This window comes from Bos indicus x Bos taurus, chromosome 9, assembly GCF_003369695.1.
Source record: "Bos indicus x Bos taurus breed Angus x Brahman F1 hybrid chromosome 9, Bos_hybrid_MaternalHap_v2.0, whole genome shotgun sequence".
In the NCBI taxonomy this organism is placed as follows: Eukaryota; Metazoa; Chordata; class Mammalia; order Artiodactyla; family Bovidae; genus Bos; species Bos indicus x Bos taurus.
This window is the reverse complement of record NC_040084.1, coordinates 73,046,340-73,069,093: the sequence shown is the minus strand read 5'-3', so window position 1 is coordinate 73,069,093 and position 22,754 is coordinate 73,046,340. Positions and strand designations below refer to the sequence as shown.

Below are 22,754 nucleotides of genomic sequence, written 5' to 3'. Positions count from 1 at the left end.
CAGTTTTCTTCCCTGGGGAATCCCATGGACAGAGGAGCGTGGCAGGCTACAATCCTCATGGTTGCAAAAAGTTGGATATGACTGAAGTGACTTAGCACACACACATGAACGCACATTCTTTGTGTATTTATTTATCATTTGTATTTTTTTGAATTTATATAATTTGATTTTTTTAAGTTTTAAAACTGAGTAATTTGTAAGCAAAATAAAGACATTATCATTTCCTTTTAATTTCTTTCTTTATGCTTAGGTATTTTCTTATCCTGGGATCAAATACATATTCACCTAAATTTTCTACATGGTTCTTTTATGGTATCATCATTACATATACCTTTTATTTTCCCCCCAACATTTTAGTATGAAAATATTCAGACATAAAGCAAAGATGGAAGAATTTTACAGTAGACACCCAAATTATACCTCCTACATAATATTCTTCCCCTTGCTTGATCTCATTTTTGTCTGTCTACCCCTGTATCCATCCATTAATCCATCTTATTTTGACACGACTTTCTATGTAACTTACAAGTTATAGTTATTTTTACATTTACCCCTGAATACTATAGCATGGGAATAGTTATCTAGAATTCATATCACATATGAACATTACATATACTAAGAAGTCTAGTTGACTTGAGTAGGTGTCAATAATTTTATCTTATTTCAGTTGGTCAAGCAGTTGGTCCAAGCATAAATTTAATAAGTATCTCACTTTTTCTCCTCACTTTTGAATTTACTTTTAGAGGCAGCCCACTCCAGTATTCTTGCCTAGAATATCTCATGGACACTGGAGCCTGTTGGGCTACAGTCCATAGGTTACAGAGTTGGACATGGCTTAGTAACTGAAAAACAAAAACAAAATTAGCATACACAAAAAATTCTATGTTTTGGTGTTGTTTCCAGGCTTTCTGTTGTAGGAAAAGCTACTTTTAGATCATTTTAATAGTGAGATCTGACATTCTGAGCTTTAATTTTAAATAGATTTCATATTTTCATAGATGTTATAATTATATTTCATAGTCTTAATTTATATTTTATTTCAGAAATTAAAAATTTTTATAAATAGCATGGTCTTAAGCACAGTTTTAAAAATAAATTGGATCTTTGTCAGGTTAATTGGCAACAAGAAAGGTTTCAAGAGATTACTGGAAAACTTGGGCACTTTCTTAAGCAAGCAGGTTTTAAGGTAAGATCATTTTAAATTTATTTGGTTACTTTTCGTAAGTCTCATCTTACTGATATGAGAGAAAAAGCTACTTTGGTATTCTTGTCTTGTTCAGTATGTTTAATTCTTTTTGTTTTTATTTCTCCCTGGTCTTAAATGTATCTTATGTTCTTTGGATTACTTTGTTTTAGAAAATTGCATAAATTGGCTTGGATTTAGTATAAGTAGAAGACTTTTTCTCCACTTATTAGATGTATAGATTTAGGGAGGTTACCAAGGAGTATAGAAACTAGTAGAGAGAAATTCCTCCAGCAAAAGTATGAACTATACCTATGTTACTAGGTAAAAATGCTTGAGTGTTTTGGAACAGACTTGTAAGTTTCCCACAAAATAAAAAAGGTTGGAAACTGTTGAAACAGATAACATCAGGGCAGTAGTTCTGTGATTTAAGTTACTTTTTGAAAAGTACATTGTTACTTTTGCATACTTGGTACAGTTACGGTAATAGTGAACCTTTTAGCTTTTTAAAAATAGTGTTGTATTGGGAATTCTCTGGCTGTCTGGTGGTTAGAACTCCTTGCTTCCAGTGCAGGGGACATGGGTTCAATCCTTGGTTGTGAAACTAAGATCCCACATGCCTGTGGCACAGCCAAACAAAAAAAGGAGAAACAGTGTTGTGTTGAGTTTCATGTGTTCAATCCTTTTTTTATAGGAAAGTGATGTAGCTTTTATCCCAACAAGTGGTCTCAGTGGTGAAAATCTAATCACAAGATCTCAATCAAGTGAACTAACAAAATGGTATAAAGGACTATGTTTATTAGAACAAATTGGTAAGACTACTATCATATTAATTTTAATACATTATAAACTTGATAGTAATTATTATTTAGAGTTCTTTATAGAGGGCAGTGATTTATGTGAAAATGGATAGCGTTTACACTCAGGAGTGAGATTACCAGTTTTAGAATTATATGAATATTCAAATTGGTGCCAAATTTTTCTTGTTTAATTAATGCCTACTCCACTTACCTCACAGACTGTTGTGACATTAAATAAGAAACATGTGAAAACATTTCATAAACTACAAAGTGTTATATGAATCACAGTCAATTTGCTATTAGTATTTTCTAGGAGACATAGGAGTATAGTGGACTCATTGGACATGAATCAAAAATTACTTTTAAATTAAACCTTTCTATTTTTACCATTTTTTCCCAGACTCCTTCAAGCCTCCTCAAAGATCTATAGATAAGCCTTTTAGACTATGTGTATCTGATGTTTTCAAAGGTAAGTGCTACCTCTGTTGGTCTTCTTTAGTATAGCCCCTGCCTTTTCGTTTTCTCTTGACCTCTGTTGTTGGACAAAATTATTATTTTGTCTTCAGATTCTCCCTTCTTTATGCTGCTACTGCTGCGGCTGCTAAGTCGCTTCAGTCGTGTCCGACTCTGTGCAACCCCATGGACGGCAGCCCACCAGGCTCCCCCGTCCCTGGGATTCTCCAGGCAAGAACACTGGAGTGGGTTGCCATTTCCTTCTCCAAAGCATGAAAGTGAAAAGTGAAAGGGAAGTCGCTCAGTCGTGTCCAACTCTTAGCGACCCCATGGACTAGTGGTACATAATTCTAGTTACTTAATGCCCCTACCCAGAAAAATCTTCAATTTACTTACCATTTCCTCATATCTTACTCAGGCTTCCCTTGTGGCTCAGCTGGTAAAGAATCTGCCTGCAATGCGGGAGACTTGGGTTCGGTCCCTGGTTTGGGAAGATCCCCTGGAGAAGGGAAGGGCTGCCCACTCCAGTCTTCTGGCCTGGATAATTCCATGGACTTTATAAGTCCATGGGGTTGCAAAGAGTCAGACATGACTGAGTAACTTTCACTTTCACTTTTATATTTTACTCATCTTCCAAGTGTAAAAAAAACCTAGTCTTTTATCTTTCTAGCCTTGTAGTTTTGTTTTTTCTCCCATTAGATTGCTTTAGTTTCTGTATCCTTCAGCCAAACTGGATCATTCAGTGTTTCTTAATCATACAGGGTTTTTATTGCCACTGTGTCTACCCATCTTGTGTTCTTCTCTCTCTTCACTTGTTCATTTCCTACCCATATGTAGCAGTTTCGGTCAGGAAATAGATATGACAAATAGGTAAAATAGGAAGTTTAATATAGAGAATTATTAATATGATAAAAAAGAGTGACTATAAGATACCAGGGACTATATGGCACCCTAGGACTGATGAAGTGAACCCAAGGAAGGACAAACTTAGAAGAGGTGTTAGAGGAGATATTGTATTAAATATCTAAGAATACATCTAATTTAATGTTTACAAGGCCTTACATAAAAAAATATAACATGGAGATGATATAAAAGGCCTTAATAAATAAAAGAATATAATGTACTTAATATGTTGGAATAATCAGTATGGTAAAGATGTCAGCTGTTGCCCAAATTTTCATTACCACAGAGTGGGCAGTAAAGAGTAGACCATCTGAGCCAACAGGGAAGTCCCAGCAATAAATTGATAATCTGGAGGTGATAAGTGAGGTCATCCACACACATACCCTGAGGTGTTCCTCCATGGTCTCTCTATGTGCTCTCGTTGCATGCAGTGTTATACCTGTCTATGCTGTTTATTTCCTTTAGATTGTGAACTCCTCGAGAGCAAGTAGTGTCACTTCTATTTCAGTATTTGCAGGACCTAGCTCAGTGGTTGGCACGTAACACATACTTAATAAGTGTTTAATAAATGAGTAAATGAAGGTGCTTCACAAAAATCATTCAATGAAATTGAAATTTATTATTATCATCTTCCAGCATTCTAGTAGAAGAGAAATGATGGTAATGCTTTTCAAAATGCTACTGTTATCTATTTTAAAAATAAGATGTGCTTAATTCTTTTTTTGACTAACAGCATTTGCTGACTCTACTTTTTTACCTCCTCTTCTTTCTTCAGGCTGCTTCCTGGTTTCTGCCTGTATTGCTCTCCTCAGTGTTCCCACTGAGATTATCAAATGACTTCTTGGTTGCCAACATCAGTATGCATTTTTCAGTTCTGTCTTAGTCCCATCTACCTGAAGTTGGCGTTTCTTCTGAGGCTGCTAGCCACATCCACCCTGAAACTTTTCCCCCTCGGTCTCTGTGACCCACTCTCTCCTGCTCTGCTGTCTCACCTCTCTCCATCTCCTCGGGCCTCCTCTTCCTCTGTCCTTTCGCTTGGGTTCTGTCGCTTCACTTCTCTTATTCTACACGCTTCTTTTTGACCAGCAGCCATGATTTCTTCTATCTCCTACATCTTGATGCACCCCAGATCTTCAACCCAAACCTATTCTCACCCTGAAGATACATCTGCTAACTGCTGCTGGGCATCTCCACAGGGAGTGTGCTCCCAGGGTTCCATTCTTGTGGATTTGGTATGATTGGGGCCCCCTTGAATGCATCTTCTTCACCTGTCTGCCTTGCAGACACTTCAAATTCACCAAGGCTAAAATGAATCTTGTTTAATTTTCTATCTCATGGTTAATACAGATCATCTCAGATTTCTCTTATTTTTGCCATTATTCCCCACTTACCTTATCACCTTAAATCTGTCATACCTTATTCTCAGATTCTTGAGTTTCTTCTCTTTTTTCAGTCAACATATGCATTTCAGTCAACCTCTCCACTCTGACACAGAAATACCATCATGTCACTTCTCCATTTCATAATTCTTTACTAGTTTCCAGTTACTTAACTGAGGATGAAATTCAAACCCTAAGCATGATTTATGAGGCACCAATATTATTTGTTCCGTGTCTGCATCCTTTGCTTCCTCTCTTGGCTTTCCCTCATTATTCCATATGGTCCCTTAGAAATTCCATATAAATGACACATGGGTCTTAGCACAGCCCACATTCGTTTATGACTATGCCTTTGCACTTGCATACAGGCTGCCTGGTAAACTCCTGATTCTTTTTCTTCTAAGTGCCTGGCGTAAGTGTAGTCTTTGCCCATTATCATGGATTCTTTGATGTGCCTTGTTTTGTTTCTGTTGCACATTATAAATAACTTTGTCTTGGGACAGTGTAATTGTTTTTGCCTTTCTCTTCACTGGTGTAAACTCCTTCTAGGTAGAGGCTTATATTTTCATCTCTTTATTCCCAGAGTTTAGCACAATGCCTGGTATTTAGTAAGCATTAATAAATATTTGAAGAAGGAATTCCTACTTTTTCTAATATATTTTTATTTATAAGAAAATAGAATGTGGTGTATATTTAGTAGATACATTAAAAATTCTGAAACGATCATTGCTTAATGTTCATTGAACTACTGCTTTCATATAACTAGTAGGAAATGGTGGCACTAGTGGTAAAGAACCCACTTGCCAATGCAGGAGATGTAAAAGAGGTAGATTCAACCCTTGGGTCAGGAAGATCCCCCGGAGGAGGGCATGGCAACCCACTCCAGTATGCTTGCCTGGAGAATCCCATGGACTGAGGAGCCTGCTGGGCTACAGTTCATAGGGTCACAAAGAAGCAGACACAACTGAAGTGACTTAGCACAGCATACAGGGAACTAAGTATAGCTAGCAGTGTTAAGCATCAGATGATACTGTTAAGTAAACCATAACAAAATTTTGGCATGTTTTGCAGATCAAGGATCTGGATTTTGTGTAACTGGTAAAATTGAAGCTGGTTATATCCAAACTGGTGACCGACTCCTAGCAATGCCTCCTAATGAAACTTGTACTGCAAAAGGTATTCCTCTGCAAAATTCTTTTGTTAAACAACCCTATATTGAGACAGCAGATTTTTAAAAGTAGTTTAGTTATTAACTCCAGAGTAAATAACCTCTTACTGAAATTGTAACTGACTGTCAGAATGATACTAACTGTTGAAGATAAAAATGTGAAAACATTAAACGATTTTTTTTCAGTTGTGACTATGTGTGTATAAATGTACATATAACATTCTTACTGTGGTAGCATTTTTCTTTTTTCTTAACATTGATTTGAGAAGCCTGGATAAGACTGAACCCAGATGTATAGACACCTGTCAGATACGTTTAAAGTAGTATTCAGTAGCAGAAATTAAGTCTGACCCCATCCTGGCACTGAACAGTCAGTGGCAAAGCAGACTGCTACAGTCTGTTGTTTTGAAATGTGTATTTCAGAATTACTATGTTATCAACCTATATCATGTTTATACCCCCCAAATTTTTTTACAGGAAGACCTAAGTAAGAAAATAAGATGCAAATACAGAGAATCCTGATGTTGTAAAGAGAAATTGAGCTAGTTTTAAATGCTATAATTATTGCTTTTGCACACATGACCTTTCATGATAGCTAATAACTGTTTCTTTTCTTCTAATCATTTGACCATATGTACATATTCTTCTTTTTTGAATTCTGCTTTTAAGTTTATAATTCTGTTCTTACCTTAATCTAGCTTCCAACTAAATCTCTGACTTCAACATTAAACTGAAGATCTTTATACTGTAAATATTTGTAACAATTTTAAGCTAATTATAACCTACTGGTAATGTTAAAATTTAAAATTTTCTACTTTTCCTTCTGTTTGTTGTTGTTCAGTTGCTCATGTCCTTCTGTTACTCTTATTTATAGTTTATAACCAGAGTTGTACTTAACTAGCTTATGAATTCAAATGTATATTTTTTGAATTGCTCTGTTTACTTTAAAAACTGCTTCCTTAAGGATTAGAATAAATTAATGAATATCTGCTAGGTAACAGAGTTTAATCTAAATTTAAAGATGAATAAGAGAATGAAAGCCAAAGTTATTTTACACTTTTTAAAAAGGAATCATTTTTTATAATCCTGTTATTTGCAAGTTTAAATCTCTGCTTTTGTCTCTTAAAGTGATCAAGAGCTGAAATACTTTTGAAATACTGATTTCTTTATATGTTAAGGAGCTTTTTAAGAATGGGAATTTTTTTTGTATAATCATTTAGACATGAATTCAAACCATGGTCATAAACCATGGTCATGGACCTTAAAGATTGGCTCCTTTGTGAACTCCAAAATTATAATTTGATCACTTCTGAGAGTTCCATGTTCTTTGGTTCTTTCCATCCTATTTCTACCCCACAAGAAAACTTCCAACCACTTATCTTTAATCCAGTGGTTCTTAAAGGGAAGCCATGTCAGAAGCACCACTTCACTTTGTGAAAATCACACTTCTCACCCAATTTCTCACTCTAATGCTTTTGCTTGATTTACTTGATTGTTTAATGCACCTTCTATCTGAACACTTTAGGTACAGCTGTGGCTCACTAACCAGTAATATTCTAAAAAAGAGAACTGACTGAATCTGCTACTAACAAATGGAAATTCTAAATTACATTTTCACTTAGAGAGTTAAAAAAGAACTATGAAAAATGTTCTTAAGAAAGTAAATATCACGGTATAGGACAGTATAACATGTTTGGGGGAAGGAAATCAGATAATACATAATCTTGAGAAAATTTTATAATTGAACTTCTAGTATGAAAACTCTTAAGCTGAAGGCAATCTTTAGTCTATGTGAGTAGCTCCTGATTTCAATTCCACATTTCAAACCAAAAATTACATATGGTCATTTTAAATTTACATGAAAAAAAACTAAATTTAATTAAATTGTAACCAACATTTAAAAATATAATAATTGTTAACATTTTTGGAGTCAGGAACCTCTTTGATACCTTGATGAAAGTTATGGCCCCTCTTCTCAGATTAATGCAGATGTACACCTACATTAAATTTTGAATAAAGCTTTAGGTTGTCTCAGAGCCCTTAAAGTTCTCCTTGAACTCCCAGAGAGTCTCAAAGAAACTCACTTAAGAGGATGCTACATGGGAAAAGTAAGTACTTTGAGGAATAGATGGGTGAATTGTAATTTACTAAAAACACGTCAGTCAAGAACTATTCCCCAGTGGTTGGCCTACATACTTTTTTCCGCAGAAGACTCAAGTTACAATGGAAAGGAATTTACCCCACAGAATCAGAAAATATGAACAACTTTTTAAAAGCCTTTATTTAAATACCTGAGTATTATTGCCCTTTGCATTTGTACTCCAGGATTTTCCCTAGGTAATAAAGGCATATAGCCACAACTGGGATCATTAAAAAAATTTTTTACACTATGAACCTCCTTTTCATATAACTGTTTATTGCTGTGGATCTTTCTCTGAGAAGCAGTTCTCTTGAGCTGGGAATAGTGAAGGGGCGTGCTAAGGGCACCATCTGACTGAGTGCTGACACCCTGTAGGTAACTCAGAGAACACAGGAGATTGTTGACGTGGTTGTCTAAAGCAGTGCTCAGGAGAATAAAATACTGTTAAGCATCTCCCCCAGTCTCATCTTTTGTTATTAAAAATAATTGGAACTGTACTTTTATGCCTGTATCCATTAATGTATTGCAGTGGGGCCTATGTAATGAGTATACTAGTTGTGTAAATGAGTTTTAAAATTTTGGTTAAATAAGTAGAAATCAGCCTTTTATGGACAAATGCAAGTCACTCTATGTTTAGGGTGGTGGTCCAGAAGAGTCAAGTCTGGAGGAAGTGTGTTTTCCTCAACGCTCACAGTTAACACTTCTCAATCTCAATCCATTCATATTGAAAATGATGAGTAGTGACTGATGAGGTACAGATCAGCCAGACTCCTTTGGTTGTTATGGTTTGATATTGAGGTGTTTCACTGTATGCTTTAGTTTTTACTCATTTCCAGGAATCACTCTGCACGATGAACCTGTCGACTGGGCGGCAGCAGGAGATCATGTTAGTCTTACATTGGTTGGAATGGATATCATCAAAATCAAGTGAGTGACAAAATGAGTTTAAGCAGCCATTGTTTTGGATATAGAACCTCAAAACACGTAAAGTTTGCAGTTCACCAGCTCAAATGAAAGAATGAGTGTTAATTCTGAATCTCCTTTGGCCAAAAACAGGCACTTGTGGAGGTATAAGAATAAGTAAAATTTACTAAAATTTAAATTAATATACATCAGCATGTATACCTGACATGTCCTTTGAGGGAAAACTGTAGTGTGTGAAAATGATATAAGGTTAATAATGGTGTAAAGCCATGCTTTAACCTAGAAGAGAATATTTAACAGTCCCTAATTTACTTGATTGTTTTACTTTGTAAATGGTTTTAGAGGTATTCGATATGTATTTAATTATTCCTCCCAACTACCTACTCTCCTTTTTTTGTTTTGTTTTGTTGTTGTTACAGTGTTGGCTGCATATTTTGTGTCCCCAAAGAACCCATTAAGGTTTGCACTCGTTTCAGAGCCCGAATCCTCATCTTTAATATTGAAATTCCTATCACTAAAGGATTTCCCGTAAGTTTAAAAATATTTGTTACTGTTTTTATAAATTCACTGTAACTTTGTCCTAAGAAGTGGTAACTGTCTTTATAACTGATGATGCTATTGTTATTTCCAGCTACCATTGTATTACTCTAATCCAGAAAAACATGAAATTAGAATTTGAAAATCATGTCTTGCTTTTTATTTTGATCCATAGGTCTGGCATTTATTTTCAAAGAGGCAGTGAGAAGAAATTTAATAATCAATAGGATACAAACTGATGATAGTAAAAAAATTCATTTAAGGAAATTAGTAGATACTTTTTTGCTGAGTTCTAAAGATTACTTCTTAGATTGCATCTTTGTTTTTTTGAAATTTTGGAAAACACAAAAATAAAGACAATAACATTCTATAATTGCATAACCTATAAATATCTACTCTCTACATTTCAGAGTATTTTTTTTTGTGTACATTGGTATCTGGTATATTCTGGGGATACTTGACATAAGGTAAACTTTATGCTGAAGCTGTGAGGTTGGTTTGCAGGGTCATCATTGACTAGCACCATTTGAACATACACGTTTATGGGAAGAGGGATGGTGGTGTTGGTGTAGTCGCTAAGTTGTGTCCAACTCTTGCGACCCCCTAGACTGTGGCCTGTCAGGCTCCTCTGTCCATGGGATTCTCCAGGCAAGAATACTGGAGTAGGTTGCCATTTCTTTCTCCAAAATCAGATCTTACTATGGATTTATATATTATATTGATGGATCTATAAATTATGTATATATGGATCTTATATGTATAGATGGATCTATATATGTGTGTGTATGTATATATAGGGTTTCCATGGGGTCGCAAAGAGTCAGACATGACTGAGCGACTTTCACTCACTCATGTGTGTGTGCATATAAACCATGAATCAAGATACTATATTGTTACTTATCCAGGAACGGTCTTTGTTTTATGTGTAATTTTTTTTTTTTTTTCAGATATTTGGGACCATGCTCTGTTTATAGTTTGGTACCTTTCTTTTGCTGTTTAACAAATGGGCATTTTTCCCACTAGACTTATCTTTCTTTTCTCGATCAGCTTATATAGTACAGGTTCTCCACGACAATAAAAAATGTTTCTCGGTGGAATTAAATGGCTTGCCTTTGAAAATGTAGACAGATCATTTTCTCCATTTGATGCATCTCTGAAATAAAAGTAAGGCAGTAATAGTAATTGACCTTTAAACTTTATTTAAATTAGTGATAGTATTTTAAAGATTGGGAATAAATGTATTTAGCTCATTTAAATCTATTTTATACCTCTGCACCTTTATTTGAGATAAATATATGCTTTGCTATAATTCTTTATAATGATTTTTTTGTAAATTTGATCTTATGAAAGTATATTTGTAAGGTATCATTTAAGCATTTTACTTTTATAATCATATTTCAATTCGCCATGCTAAAAAAAAATAGGCAAAAGTTTCCTTCCAAATACTTGATTTTTAAATATTCAGAATTCACGCGTTGATAGGAAAGAAATGGCTATGAGTGACTTGTACTCATTCTTAGAAAGCAGCGTGCCCAGTGAGGAGAAGCTGGAGAGGTTGGTTCCTGTGTTTTTACTCATGCAGCAATAATCTTTGCCAATGGAGAGGCAGAGCGGTCAGGAAGTCAGTAATCACTCTGAATAGTAATACTGTCTTCCTGTGTGCTGTAGTTTTTTTTATGAATTAAACGTTTTTCAGTGCCGCTTTATGAGATTGCACTCACATATGTTGATTCACGAATACCAGGATGAAATTTGTCTCACAAAACAATGGTCATGTTTTGTCATATAATCCATTCTCTGTGGGAAGAAACTCACAATTTTTAAAAGTTTAACCAAGAAAAGGCTTCCTGAGCAATTAAAATATCACTGTTTAGGGACTAGTTCTTTAATACATATTTTTTGTTCCTCTTGTTTATATGGTAAACTCTATATATTTAAGAAGGAAAAAACATACGAATGGATTAGACTTTAAATCTTAATGTTTTTATTTTTATTTTTTTATTGTGGTAAAATATTTATAATGGAAAATTTGCCATTTTAACCATTTTTAATACAGTCCAGTGTCATTAGAGTACATTCACCTTGTTGTATAACCATTGACATTATCCACCCCCAGAACTGTTTCCTTTCCCAAACTCTGGACCCATTAAACAGTCACTCCTGCTATTATGCTTTCTCCCATCCTCTGGTAACCACAGTTCTATTTTGTTTCTCTGTGAATTTGCCTGTTCTACATCCCTTGTGTAAGTGGAATTATACAATATTTGTCCTTTTGTGTCTGACTTGTTTCACTTAACATAATGCTTTTAAGGTTCATCCATGCTGTAGCATGTATCAGAGTTTTGTTTCTTTTTAAGACTGAATAATATTTCATTGTAAGTATATACCACTTTTTGTTTATCCATTCATCTGTTGATGGATGTTTGGTCTGTTTCCATCTTTTGACAGATGTAAATGATGCTTCTATGAACATCAGCATACAAGTATCTGTTTGAGCCCCTGCTTTCAATTCTTTTGGGTATAAATCTAGGAGTGGAGTTGCTTGATCATGTGGAAATTCTGTGTTTAACTCTTGAGGAGCCACTAAACTTTTCCACAGCAGCTGTACCAATTTTGCATTCCTACCCAGCAGTACACAGGGGTTCTAATTTCTCTTCTGCCTCATCAACATTTATTTTCCTTTCTTGTGTGTGGGGGGACGACTTTTTGTTTGTTGTTTATAATAGGTAAACTAATGATTTTGAAGGGTTGTATCATTGTGGTGTTTGATTTGTCTTTCCCTGATGGCTATTGATGTTGAGCATCTTTTCATTTTTTAAAAATATATTTTAGGTTTTAATTCCATATCAGTGTATCATTTGCAGATACCCTCTTCCATTCTGTGGGTTTACTTTTTACTCTTATATCCTTTGATTGACAAGAACCTTAAACTTTGCTGATGTCCAGTTTATTAACATTCTCTTTTTCTTTTTTTGCTTTACTTTTGGTGTCATATCCAAAAAGTCATTGCCAGATCCAACACTAAGATCTCCCCTTCTGTTTTCTTCTAAGAGTCTCATAGTTCTAGTCCTTTTATTTAGACCTTTGCACCATTTTGAGTTAATTTTTGTATATGGTATAAAGCTTCATCTTCATTCTGTTGGATCTCGATATCCCATTTTCCTAGCTCTATTTGTTGAAAAGACTGTTCTTTTCTGTTAGTGGTTTTGGCACCATTATTGCTGCTTAACCTATTTGATACTAATTTCCTTACATGTGAAACATGAGAAATAATAGCTAATATATAAGGTCATCAGTTAACTTCAGCTTTACCATGTATTGGGCACCACTTTGAAATAACATTGTCTGGTTTTCCTCACTTAGTGACAAGGGACCTGAGGCTGGGGATATTGGGGGTAGAAGGGTGGGAAGGGTTATTACAGGACTTGCCCCAGCTTACATGCCTAGAAAGCATGGAGTAAGGATTCAAATTCATGTCTGCCTGACTTCAAAGCCTGTCTAAACATCCATTTAATACTTTAGTCTCATTATCCAACAATGAATGATATTACTGCTGAATGTTACACAGTTTCCCTTCCCTTGCTTTTATGATGAAATAGTTCACATTTGCTGAACATCCACTGTACCAGGCACTGTCTCTGATATTATTTCATTCTCGTTATAACCATGTAAGGAAGGTTATGTAATCTACCCAGGTTTCCACCATAGTGGTGGAGGAGCGATTGGAACCGCTTCCCATGACCTTACCCCTCGTGAGCTAAGGGACAGCCTGATGAGAGTGGTAGGGCTTCAAGGAAGCAGCTGGAGATCCTGTGACTCCAGGCAGTAGTTCTGAGGCTGATGTGATACAGTGTGAGTGCAAGAGTAGAAGGCCAGAGATGCTGCAGCCAACAACTTTTTTGTGTTACAATTCTTTTTTTAGGTGCTGTTACACTACCAAACCGTCAGTGAACCCGCTGTTATTAAAAGATTGATTAGTGTTTTAAACAAAAGCACTGGTGAAGTCACAAAGAAAAAGCCTAAGTAAGTGTTTTAATGTGTAAATAACAAACACAATATAAGTACATTTCTTACAGGTGAATTCATTTGTATAATATTTCTCTCTGTGATAAGTGAATTCTCTTTATGATAAGTCTATTTTAACTTGTTCTAGAAATCATTTTTTTAAAGGACTGGATGAAAACACAAAAACAAATATTTAAGCTCCTATTTTAGGTAGGAATGCTTGATATAATTTCTGTTACATATGATAGTGATGGGTGTGAATTATAAATAAAAATGTAAATATAAGTTTTTATTTAACTATCAAGCCTTAGATACCGATGATGTAAAAATGAAGGCATTAAAAAAAATTAGTCTTACATTTTTGAAGATGAGTTTGATTTATGCCTAGCCACTTGTCCCAAATTCCAACTTCATTGTTCTTCTATACTATCTTGTTACCCCCTCGTGAGAATCATGCCCTGTGCTAAGAATACCTCAAGGAGAGAGTGACCTACACACTGTTTTTTTCCCACCTGGGAAGTATCCTTTTTTCCTCCTTAAAGTCGCCTAGTGCCTTGGGCTGAGGTGATCACAAGTCGGTCCCCTCTGATTACCGTTAGTATCTGTGTCTACGTGTGGACAATTCCCCTTTGGCTGGGATAGGCTTGGGATTTTTCAGAAGACGTGCTTCCTGAGAACCTTGAGTTTCTTACTCTAATTCAACTAAAGACTGACCACAGTTTGGCTTGGCTGGTTCAGCACTGGGGTTTTCCTTACTTCAGCCCTATGGGGAGTCCCACCGAAAATCCCCTTTTTTAAGTCCTGGGGTATTCCTCCTCATTTGCACCTGTGTAAGAGGCCAAGGTGGTTAGAGGGTTAATTTAGGGTTGGTTGCAAGTAGAAGATAGAACTTCACACTACTCTAACACCCATGTTTGTTCTCCATTAGTTAGAAAAAGGAGCCTACTTAACGCCTCTTTTAAAGATAGTTCTTTATTTTTAACCTGAGTCTCTAGCTTCTAGCATGAGCGCCTGCCATAACGTACTGAGAATTGTCATAGAACTAATCATGACTGATGTTTCTTGAGGACCTCTTTTTTCTTGGTTCTGTCATAAGTGCTTTTGTATGGTTTACATTCTCAGCTACAGTATGAATCAAGTATTACTATGTTTCCCATTTTTCAGATAAGGAAACTGAGGCCTAGAGAGATTGTATAACGTGTTCAAGATCATAAAGCTAGCAAGTGGCAGGCTCAAGATTCTAATCCAGTCAGTTTGTTCACATAAATTATATTTTTTGGCAGGAACCAGGCTGTTGGACTGAGATATAAGTGATTTGGAAAGTTCTCAATCTGATACTGACTCATCAGATCTAATCCTGAATTTTCCTCTCCCTGCTCCTGCTGCAGAGTCCTAGCTCAGTGATGCTGACACTAGGTCTTAATATATTATCATGCTAGTTTTTCCAATCACCATATCTGTAGCTTTGTCCTTTTATTTTGCACCAACATCATTTAGGCTTTCTGCTTTTCTTCCACTTCAGGCATGTTGTAGACTCAATTGACTTACATGGGATGGAGCCAGACTTTCTAGAACCAAACTTAACTGCAAATTATGAATATGTTAAATGTTCACCATCCTAACAAATGGGACCTTAAGCTGAAATTGCCCAAAACCAGTATTTAGAATTTTTTGCATACTTTTTTGGAAACCTTGGTTTATTCTATCTTTCTGTCCCTAAAGTAGTCTTTCAGAAGGGGAGTTTTTGATTGCTGTCCTCTAGCCTTCTAGTATTCTAGAAATTGAATTAGAGAATGTTTCAAAATGTCCCCTTTGGGTTCTACTTCTTTTAGTAAGCTGATGGGGCCCTTGCACACAAGGATTTTTATTTGTTTGCTTATTTGTGTGGAGCTGTTTACGGTCAGGCCCATGCCTCATCTGCCTTCATTTCCTACAAACAGCATGTTGTGGGAAAATCTTATGTGTTTTTATCTTGAACCTCTGTTAAAGAACCACTCTTCCCAGGTGAGAAAAGAGAGAAGAGGGAAGGAGAGAGAACCCTCAGGTAGTGTGGTGGCACTAGGAAAGTGTCCTCTTTAAAGATAACTTTTTAACACATAATCTACCATTTAGGACTTTACTGGGGAAGACATAGGACATTGCATTCCACTTTTAAAATGCAAATGCATCATTTTCTTTAGTTTCATAAGGGAATGAAAGAGAAGGCTTTTGTGCAGAGGTCCTGAGCATTTTAGATTATAGGATCCTTGAAGGGGTAGAGAGTTGTATTTGGAGGATTGTTTATAAAAAATGTGTGTATATGTATGTATGTGTGTATATATATGTGCATACACATGTATGAACTAGCTAATAATTCTTAAATCTAGAACTACTCTTCTCATTTTTTTCAACTAACCACCCCAAATTTAAAAGCATATATTTTCATTTAAAGAAAATCCCTTTTTCCTTTTTAAGTTTTTTAAAAAACTAAGTTGATTTATAGATGGAATGTGAAATGTTTATTTTGCAGATTTTAATTACATTTTTTACCTCTATTAGATATCCATTGGTTTCTTTTATTTTTCATGATAGATTGTTGACCAAAGGCCAGAATGCATTAGTGGAGCTACAGACACAAAGACCAGTGGCTCTTGAGCTCTACAAAGACTTTAAAGAGCTGGGGAGATTTATGCTGCGCTACAGTGGTTCTACCATAGCTGCTGGTGTAGTGACTGAGGTATTTTAAAGTGACTGATTATGTGTCCATGGTTATTATGTCTATTCTTTTTCTACTTTTAAGAATGATTCCTGAGATTTTATGGCCTAAGGGGAACAGTTATGATATATTAGAACAGCATTTTAAAAATTATATTAAAAATTAAAAGAATGATGAGAAGAAAATGTTTGGTCTTAGATTTTCTCATAATAAGACTTCCAGATTGTCTTCTCCACCAGTAAAATTATTGCTCAATATTAAAGGAAATCCATTGAAAAATAGATCTGTAAGTATGCAATACAAATCATGAAAATATAGACTTTAAGAGTCAGTTAATTGGGGGTAGTGGTTTGTTTAACAGAAGCACCCTCCTTACTTTTTTCTTTAAATAACTAGCTCTTAATGCATTCATTCAGGAAGTTCAGTTAACATACCAGTAGTGTTTCTGAAACATACCTAATCTGTAAGGATAAGGTAAGTACAGCTGAGTTTTGGAGAAGATAGCCAGAAATGAACCAGAATTTCATTAACTTTAATTTTCTTCCACAGTATGGTATGTTAATATAGATCTTATGAATATGAGCGTGCCTCATTTTATTACACTTTGCAGATATTGCATTCTTTTAGAAATAAAGGTTTATGGCAACTTTGTCTCAAGCAAGTCTATAGGCACAATTTTCCCAACAGCATTTGCTCACTTCATGTCTCTGTTTCACATTTTGGTAATTCTTGTTTCAGACTTTTGCATTATTTGTTATCTTTGTTGAGCTTCCCTGGTGGCTCAGATGGTTAAGAATCTGCCTTAATGCAGGAGACCTGAATTCAGTCCCTAGGTTGGGAAGATCCTCTGGAGAAGGAAATGGCCACCCACTCCAGTATTCTTGCCTGGAGAATTCCACGGACAGACAAGCCTGGTGGGCTGCAGTCCATGGAATCACAAAGAGTTGGACACAACAGTGACTTCGACACTCACTCGCATTATATTTGTTATGGGTGCCTGTGATGTTGCTGTTACAAAAAAAAAAATTATGACTCACCCAAGGCTCAGATGATGATTAGCAATTTTTAGCAATGAAGTGTTTTTAAGTTAAGGTATGTAGATTTTTTTTATAAACATAATGCTATTACACTCTTAATAGACCATAGCATAGTATAAATGTAACTTTTCTATGCAGTGGGAAACCAAAAAAAATTCCTATGACTCACTTTATTGTGATTCTCACTTTATTGAAGTGGTCTGAGATCAAACCCACAATATCTCTGAGGTACGCATGTATTTTTAAAAGGGGCTTCATTACTTCATATGATTGTTTTCTGCATAAAAATTAACTCACCTCATTTAACTGGATGGATACTTTTGACATGGGCTTCATGTTGCATCAAAATTCAGTTATACATACCTGTGTCATATAGAAGGCTCTGGAGTTAAACATAAGCCCAAATTGAGTTATTGCTCTACTAATTCCTAGCTGCAGAAGCATAGCATTTCTCCTGTCATTGATTCATCTATGAAAACAGGGTAATAGAATCTACTTTCTGGAGTTGTGAAATGAAATGATCTGTATAAAGCACTTGGCACAGTGATTGGCATTTAGAAAGAATTCAGTAAATGTTACCTAATATCTTTGTCATTTAATTTGTCAAAACATTCTTTATAAAAGAGCATTCTAAAAATAAGATGCAGTTTCTTGTGGAAAATAATGGAGAGATAGAAAATCTCAAATAACATGACTGGGAAAGAAGAAAAGTTGCAGGAAAAACAAAAGTTCTATCTGATATAATGATTACTCCACTGCCGTTTTCCTTTTGTTTTGTTGTTGATGGTTCCTTTGATGTAATGTGATTGGTTAAATTATAGCAAATACTTTTTTTTCTTTTACAGATAAAAGATTGATGGGTCAGAATTTCTACCATGTTTCTAAATTTAATGAGATAGCTAACCTCCGTTTTGAAAGAATCCAGTTACTCAGTTAAAGCAACAATGTGCAATTGATATTTTTTTTAAAGTGAGAGAGAAAATTAGAGCTATGATCAACCACAAAGAAGTATTCATCAGCCCTACAAAAATTTCAAGTTGCCAACTGACAAAGAAAGGCTAATACTGCACTTTGATTTTAAAAACTAGCTTTTTCCTTTGAAATATTAGTAATGGATTTACCTTACTGAGATTTATGGAAGCCATCAGAAGTATGTTAGAAGACATTGAATCATCATGAAGTGAACTCTACTTTCAGCCAAACTACAAATGTTTACAGTTTTCTCTTCTGATTTCAACTCTACAAGACATGTTTTTAAGGACAAATAGCTAAAATGGATTATTGAGGTAGTTAATATTTGAACTGAATAGTTTTTTAGTTAACTCTAAGAAAAGATTTGTTGAAGGTTATAATTAAGGTATTTGGTGTTGAGCATAAGAGTATTCTTCCTTCAGCAAGCAACCATTTGAAAGCTTAGTTTGGAATTAGTGGAAATTGTTCCTTTGGTAACAGAAATAATATTTAAGATGTAAAGCTAGCTAATAAAATGTCTTAGTTTAAGCATAACAACAAAACGTGTTCTGGTTTCATTGATGTTTATGAGATTTCCAAGTAGGGCTTAGGTTTCTTGGGATCTTTTTCGCCTACGAGTTTCCCAACTCTTTCATGTGAATTCTTGCTTTTTATCCCAGCAGAGCAAATTTAATCTCATCCATTTCTAACCATAACTTTATTTTTCCCATTCTCACTTCCATAATTCCATGTATAATGACTTCATCTTGTATATGTTATAGATCATAAGTCCCCTATGAGTAAGAGTCATGTTTTTCTTTAAAGTTTGAGCAGACTCCAAGATATATTTAGTGAGCAAGTATTCGTTGAGCTCCCTCCTGGGTACAATTGCTTTGGAGTAGATTTTGTCCTCAGCTGAGCCTGGGACCCTGATCTGATGGACAATATGATAGAATTTTTTTTTTTTTTAACTGGGAAATGATGTAATTTGTATATCGATGGCTTGCCATATTCAATAGCATTTCTTCGTAATTGAAGAGTAAGTCTGGTAAGATGTACAGACCATAAATGTGCTGCTTGGTGGACCATCATAAGATGAGCACATTTTTTTACTGAAAAATATATGTGTGGCTGTGACGAGAGTAAACTTAACTAAGGCAAGAAAGTGTTTTGTTTCTACAGTATGTTAATCAGACATTTAACAGATACATCTGACAGAATGGCTCAGCAGGTAAAGCATCTGCCTGCAGTGTAGGAGACACCAGAGACGTGGGTTTGATCCCTGGGTTGGAAAGATCCCCTAGAGAAGGAAATTTCTATCCACTCCAGTATTCTTGCCTGAAAAATCCCATGACAGAGGAACGTGGCAAGCTACAGTCCAAAGGGTCCCCGAGAGTCAGACAACTGAGTGACTAAGCACCGTATGGATAGTCGGATGGAAACCTGACTTTAAGTGAATCAAGCGAAAAAGAAAGACTAGCAGAGCCCTGGTTTTTCAGCAGTAGCCCTGGCTTTCATCCCTGGCCTTGTTTGAGTCACAGAGTCATACAAAAACTTATCTGTACTCTCCCTTTTCCAGTGTGGGTTTTACCCTCAGACTCCATACGGAACCCCTGTAGTTCCACATGTAGATCCTCAGACCCTCCAAGCACACAGACGGGCTAAAACATGTCTTTTCCAGAAGACCTAAAAACATCTTCCCATTGACTGTAATTATGTTTAATTTCTTTCCTTGGAGCATCGTTTGGATATGATGTAAATTTCATCCAAAGCACGTAACTGAGGACTGTGGAAGGGATGGAAGGAAATTCAGGATGCTGTGAGGAAGGGGAAATGGATTGGGGAGCAGGGGGAGGGGTGGGATGCAAAAACAGACATCCGCTCTGTATCACATACAAGGGCACGATAGTCTAGCATTAAGAATTCTAAGTAAAAATTTAGCATAAAACAAGTAATCGTAGCAGTAGTAGAAATGAGTTTATTTCTTCATTCAATTGTGATAGAGTGATCCTTTTATTTACATTGTGTTTATATGAATTGTTGTTGAGGGGGTGGTGATATTAAGAGGACCCACTGTGGCAGGTTAGTGATAGGGTGTCCAGCAAGCATGCCCAAGCTTGGTTTGGTCTGAAATCCTTCCCCTGAGATTTACCCATACAAAATAGTATGTTCATTTTGGGTCATTTTGCTTCAGGTACTTCTTGTCTCTGCTTCTCCTTCCTATTTATCTCCTTCACTCTTTCTTCACATAAGTGGCTTTGTCCTCTTATCTCAACTCTTCATGGGTCTCCACTGGATCAGTTGCCTGTTTGGTAACCGGGCTTGAAAAGATTTCGGATCCACAATTTGACTTGATAGTGTTTTTCTACACATTCATTCTTGAATTTTAGAAACTCGAATATTGGTTTAGAAAACAACTTCTGGACATAGTCCTTTTTTTCTCCTGTGAATACACAAACTAGTAATTTTAACCATTGCTAAAATGTAATCATTCACTCTGGAAAACTTGGAAAATAAAGAAAAGTAGAAGAAAGAATAAAATTGACCCATAGTTGCTACTGCTACTGCTAAGTCACTTCAGTCGTGTCTGACTCTATTCGACCCCATAGATGGCAGCCCACCAGGCTCTGCTGTCCCAGGGATTCTCCAGGCAAGAACACTGGAGTGGGTTGCCATTCCTTCTCCAATGCATGAAAGTGAAAAGTGAAAGTGAAGTCGCTCAGTCGTGTCTGACTCTTCACGACCCCAGGGACTGCAGCCTACCAGGCTCCTCCTTCCATGGGATTTTCCAGGCAAGAGTACTGGAGTAGGGTGCCATTGCCTTCTCCATAAGTATTGCCTAAATATTACTGCTGGTAACGTTTTGATGTATTTCTTTTCTGTCTCTCATGCATATTTTTTTTGGAGTTGTGATCATTAGTCAGGCTTTTTTCATTTTATAATCAAGATTTTTTTTGATAGAAATATAACTTTAAAAATTATTTAAAAATATAAAATTACAAACATCAATGTATAGGAGTTAGTCAAGATTATGGTCTTGTTCAGTTACTAAGTCATGTCTGATTCTTTGCAACCTCATAGACTGTAGCATGCCAGGCTCCTCTGTTCTCCACTATCTCCCAGAGTTTGCTCAAATTCATGTCCGTTCAGTTGCTAAGGCTATCTAACTATCTCATCCTCTGCCACCCCCTTCTTCCCTCAGTCTTTCCCAACATCAGGGTCTTTTCCAATGAGGAAGCTCTTCACATCAGGTGGCCAAAGTATTGGAGCTTCAGCAACAGTCAAAAGTTATAAAAAGCTTCTAGATAAGAAGACTCGATAAAAATCACTGGGTCACTGTTTTCCAACTTCCCTCTAAAACATCCAGAAAAATCTGTAAATACAAAAACATTCCTTAGGCACAGAAGAGAGCTCTGCAGCTTAGGTCTTTGTGGGGCTGACAGTTCAGCCAGGGGGTCTTGGTACTACAAACTGCAAGTGAGAATTAATGTATGAAGGCATTTAAGAGGAATGCACCCTAAGGACAATGCAGGAGGGACTAGGTGAAGAGGGGAGCCCGTTAACATTGAAGTAAGATTGTACTTAACATAAGAGAGCCTCTTGTGTTAAAGTAATCCAACCTGTAAATCACAATCTCTGACCAGTTCAGAATTAGTGGAGGGAAACAGGTCATGTTTTGCATTGGCAAAATCATCCAAGAATGCAGCTTTTAAACACACAGCAGCAACTTAAGATCCCACCAACACTGAAAACCATCCTTTAGAACCCACCCACGTCCAGGAACAAGAGCCATGCCAGTGAGAATCTTAACATTGGGGCCACAGCTGGCACAGGTCAGCAGAACCACACTGACGTGAGGGACGGTCCAAGTGGGAAGACGAGGAGGCCAGCAATGACCCTCGTTGAAGATACTTAAAGCCCTTCTTAGAGGGCCTGGGATCTTGCTTGCAGAGCAAAAGTAAAATGGATCAAGTAATTTATAGCCGGGTTCTTTGAAAATTCCAAAGGTATCCAAAACTTTTAAAAGGAAAAATATATAGACTCACTAGGAATGAGATGAGCCATGTAACCATATGTGATAATAATTAATCAGAGCACTGTGGAACATTAGGTCCTGATCCTGTGTTGCCCCTCATCACCTCTTTCTCAGGGAGCCCCTGGCCTCTGACTAGTGTAAGGAAGATGGGTTACTATTAATACGTGCTTCCATGGGACCTGTCTTCTCAGGATACTTTCAGGGTTCAATTGTATATTGGTTTGTATGATTAGTTATTGTTTTCTCTTTCCACTGAAATGTAAGTTCCAAGAGGAAATAGACCTGTTTTCCTTCTGATTGTTTCAGCAACTGGTGTGGTGCTTCTTATGTGCAATTGTTAAATGAATGAAAGAATTAATCCTGGTGGTAATGTTGTCAATGATTCTCATTTCTTTGCATCTGTATTGTCAGAGGATTACAAGCTTTTATATCTATTATAATGCTGTGTGTGAAGGGGCTTTTTTTTATAGTGAAGGAAAAAGAAAATCTGTTAGAAGCAAACTTTAAAGCTGCTCTTGTCTGCCGTCTTGTCTGGTGAACCAC

The 22,754-nt window shown here is 36.1% G+C and overlaps 1 protein-coding gene across 4 annotated transcripts in view; it reads left to right on the top strand.

The window, feature by feature from the left end:
* The window catches only part of HBS1L (HBS1 like translational GTPase), an 85,181-nt gene extending 66,443 nt beyond the window's left edge, over window positions 1-18,738 (top strand). The window contains exons 10-18 of one of the 4 annotated variants that reach the window (XR_003512659.1): window positions 1,112-1,186; window positions 1,878-1,995; window positions 2,384-2,452; window positions 5,790-5,894; window positions 8,846-8,953; window positions 9,370-9,478; window positions 13,410-13,510; window positions 16,064-16,208; window positions 18,070-18,738. Coding sequence is in view for 1 of the 4 variants with exons in the window: in XM_027551623.1 (XP_027407424.1) it covers window positions 1,112-1,186; window positions 1,878-1,995; window positions 2,384-2,452; window positions 5,790-5,894; window positions 8,863-8,953; window positions 9,370-9,478; window positions 13,410-13,510; window positions 16,064-16,208; window positions 18,070-18,081 (825 nt within the window). In the remaining 3 variants the exon portion in view is untranslated. Of the gene's footprint in view, window positions 1-1,111; window positions 1,187-1,877; window positions 1,996-2,383; window positions 2,453-5,789; window positions 5,895-8,845; window positions 8,954-9,369; window positions 9,479-10,534; window positions 10,652-13,409; window positions 13,511-16,063; window positions 16,209-18,069 lie in introns of those variants that run through there. The other 3 variants (XM_027551623.1, XR_003512660.1, XR_003512661.1) reach the window with 3 other exon arrangements.
* The last annotated feature ends 4,016 nt before the right edge of the window (window positions 18,739-22,754 follow it).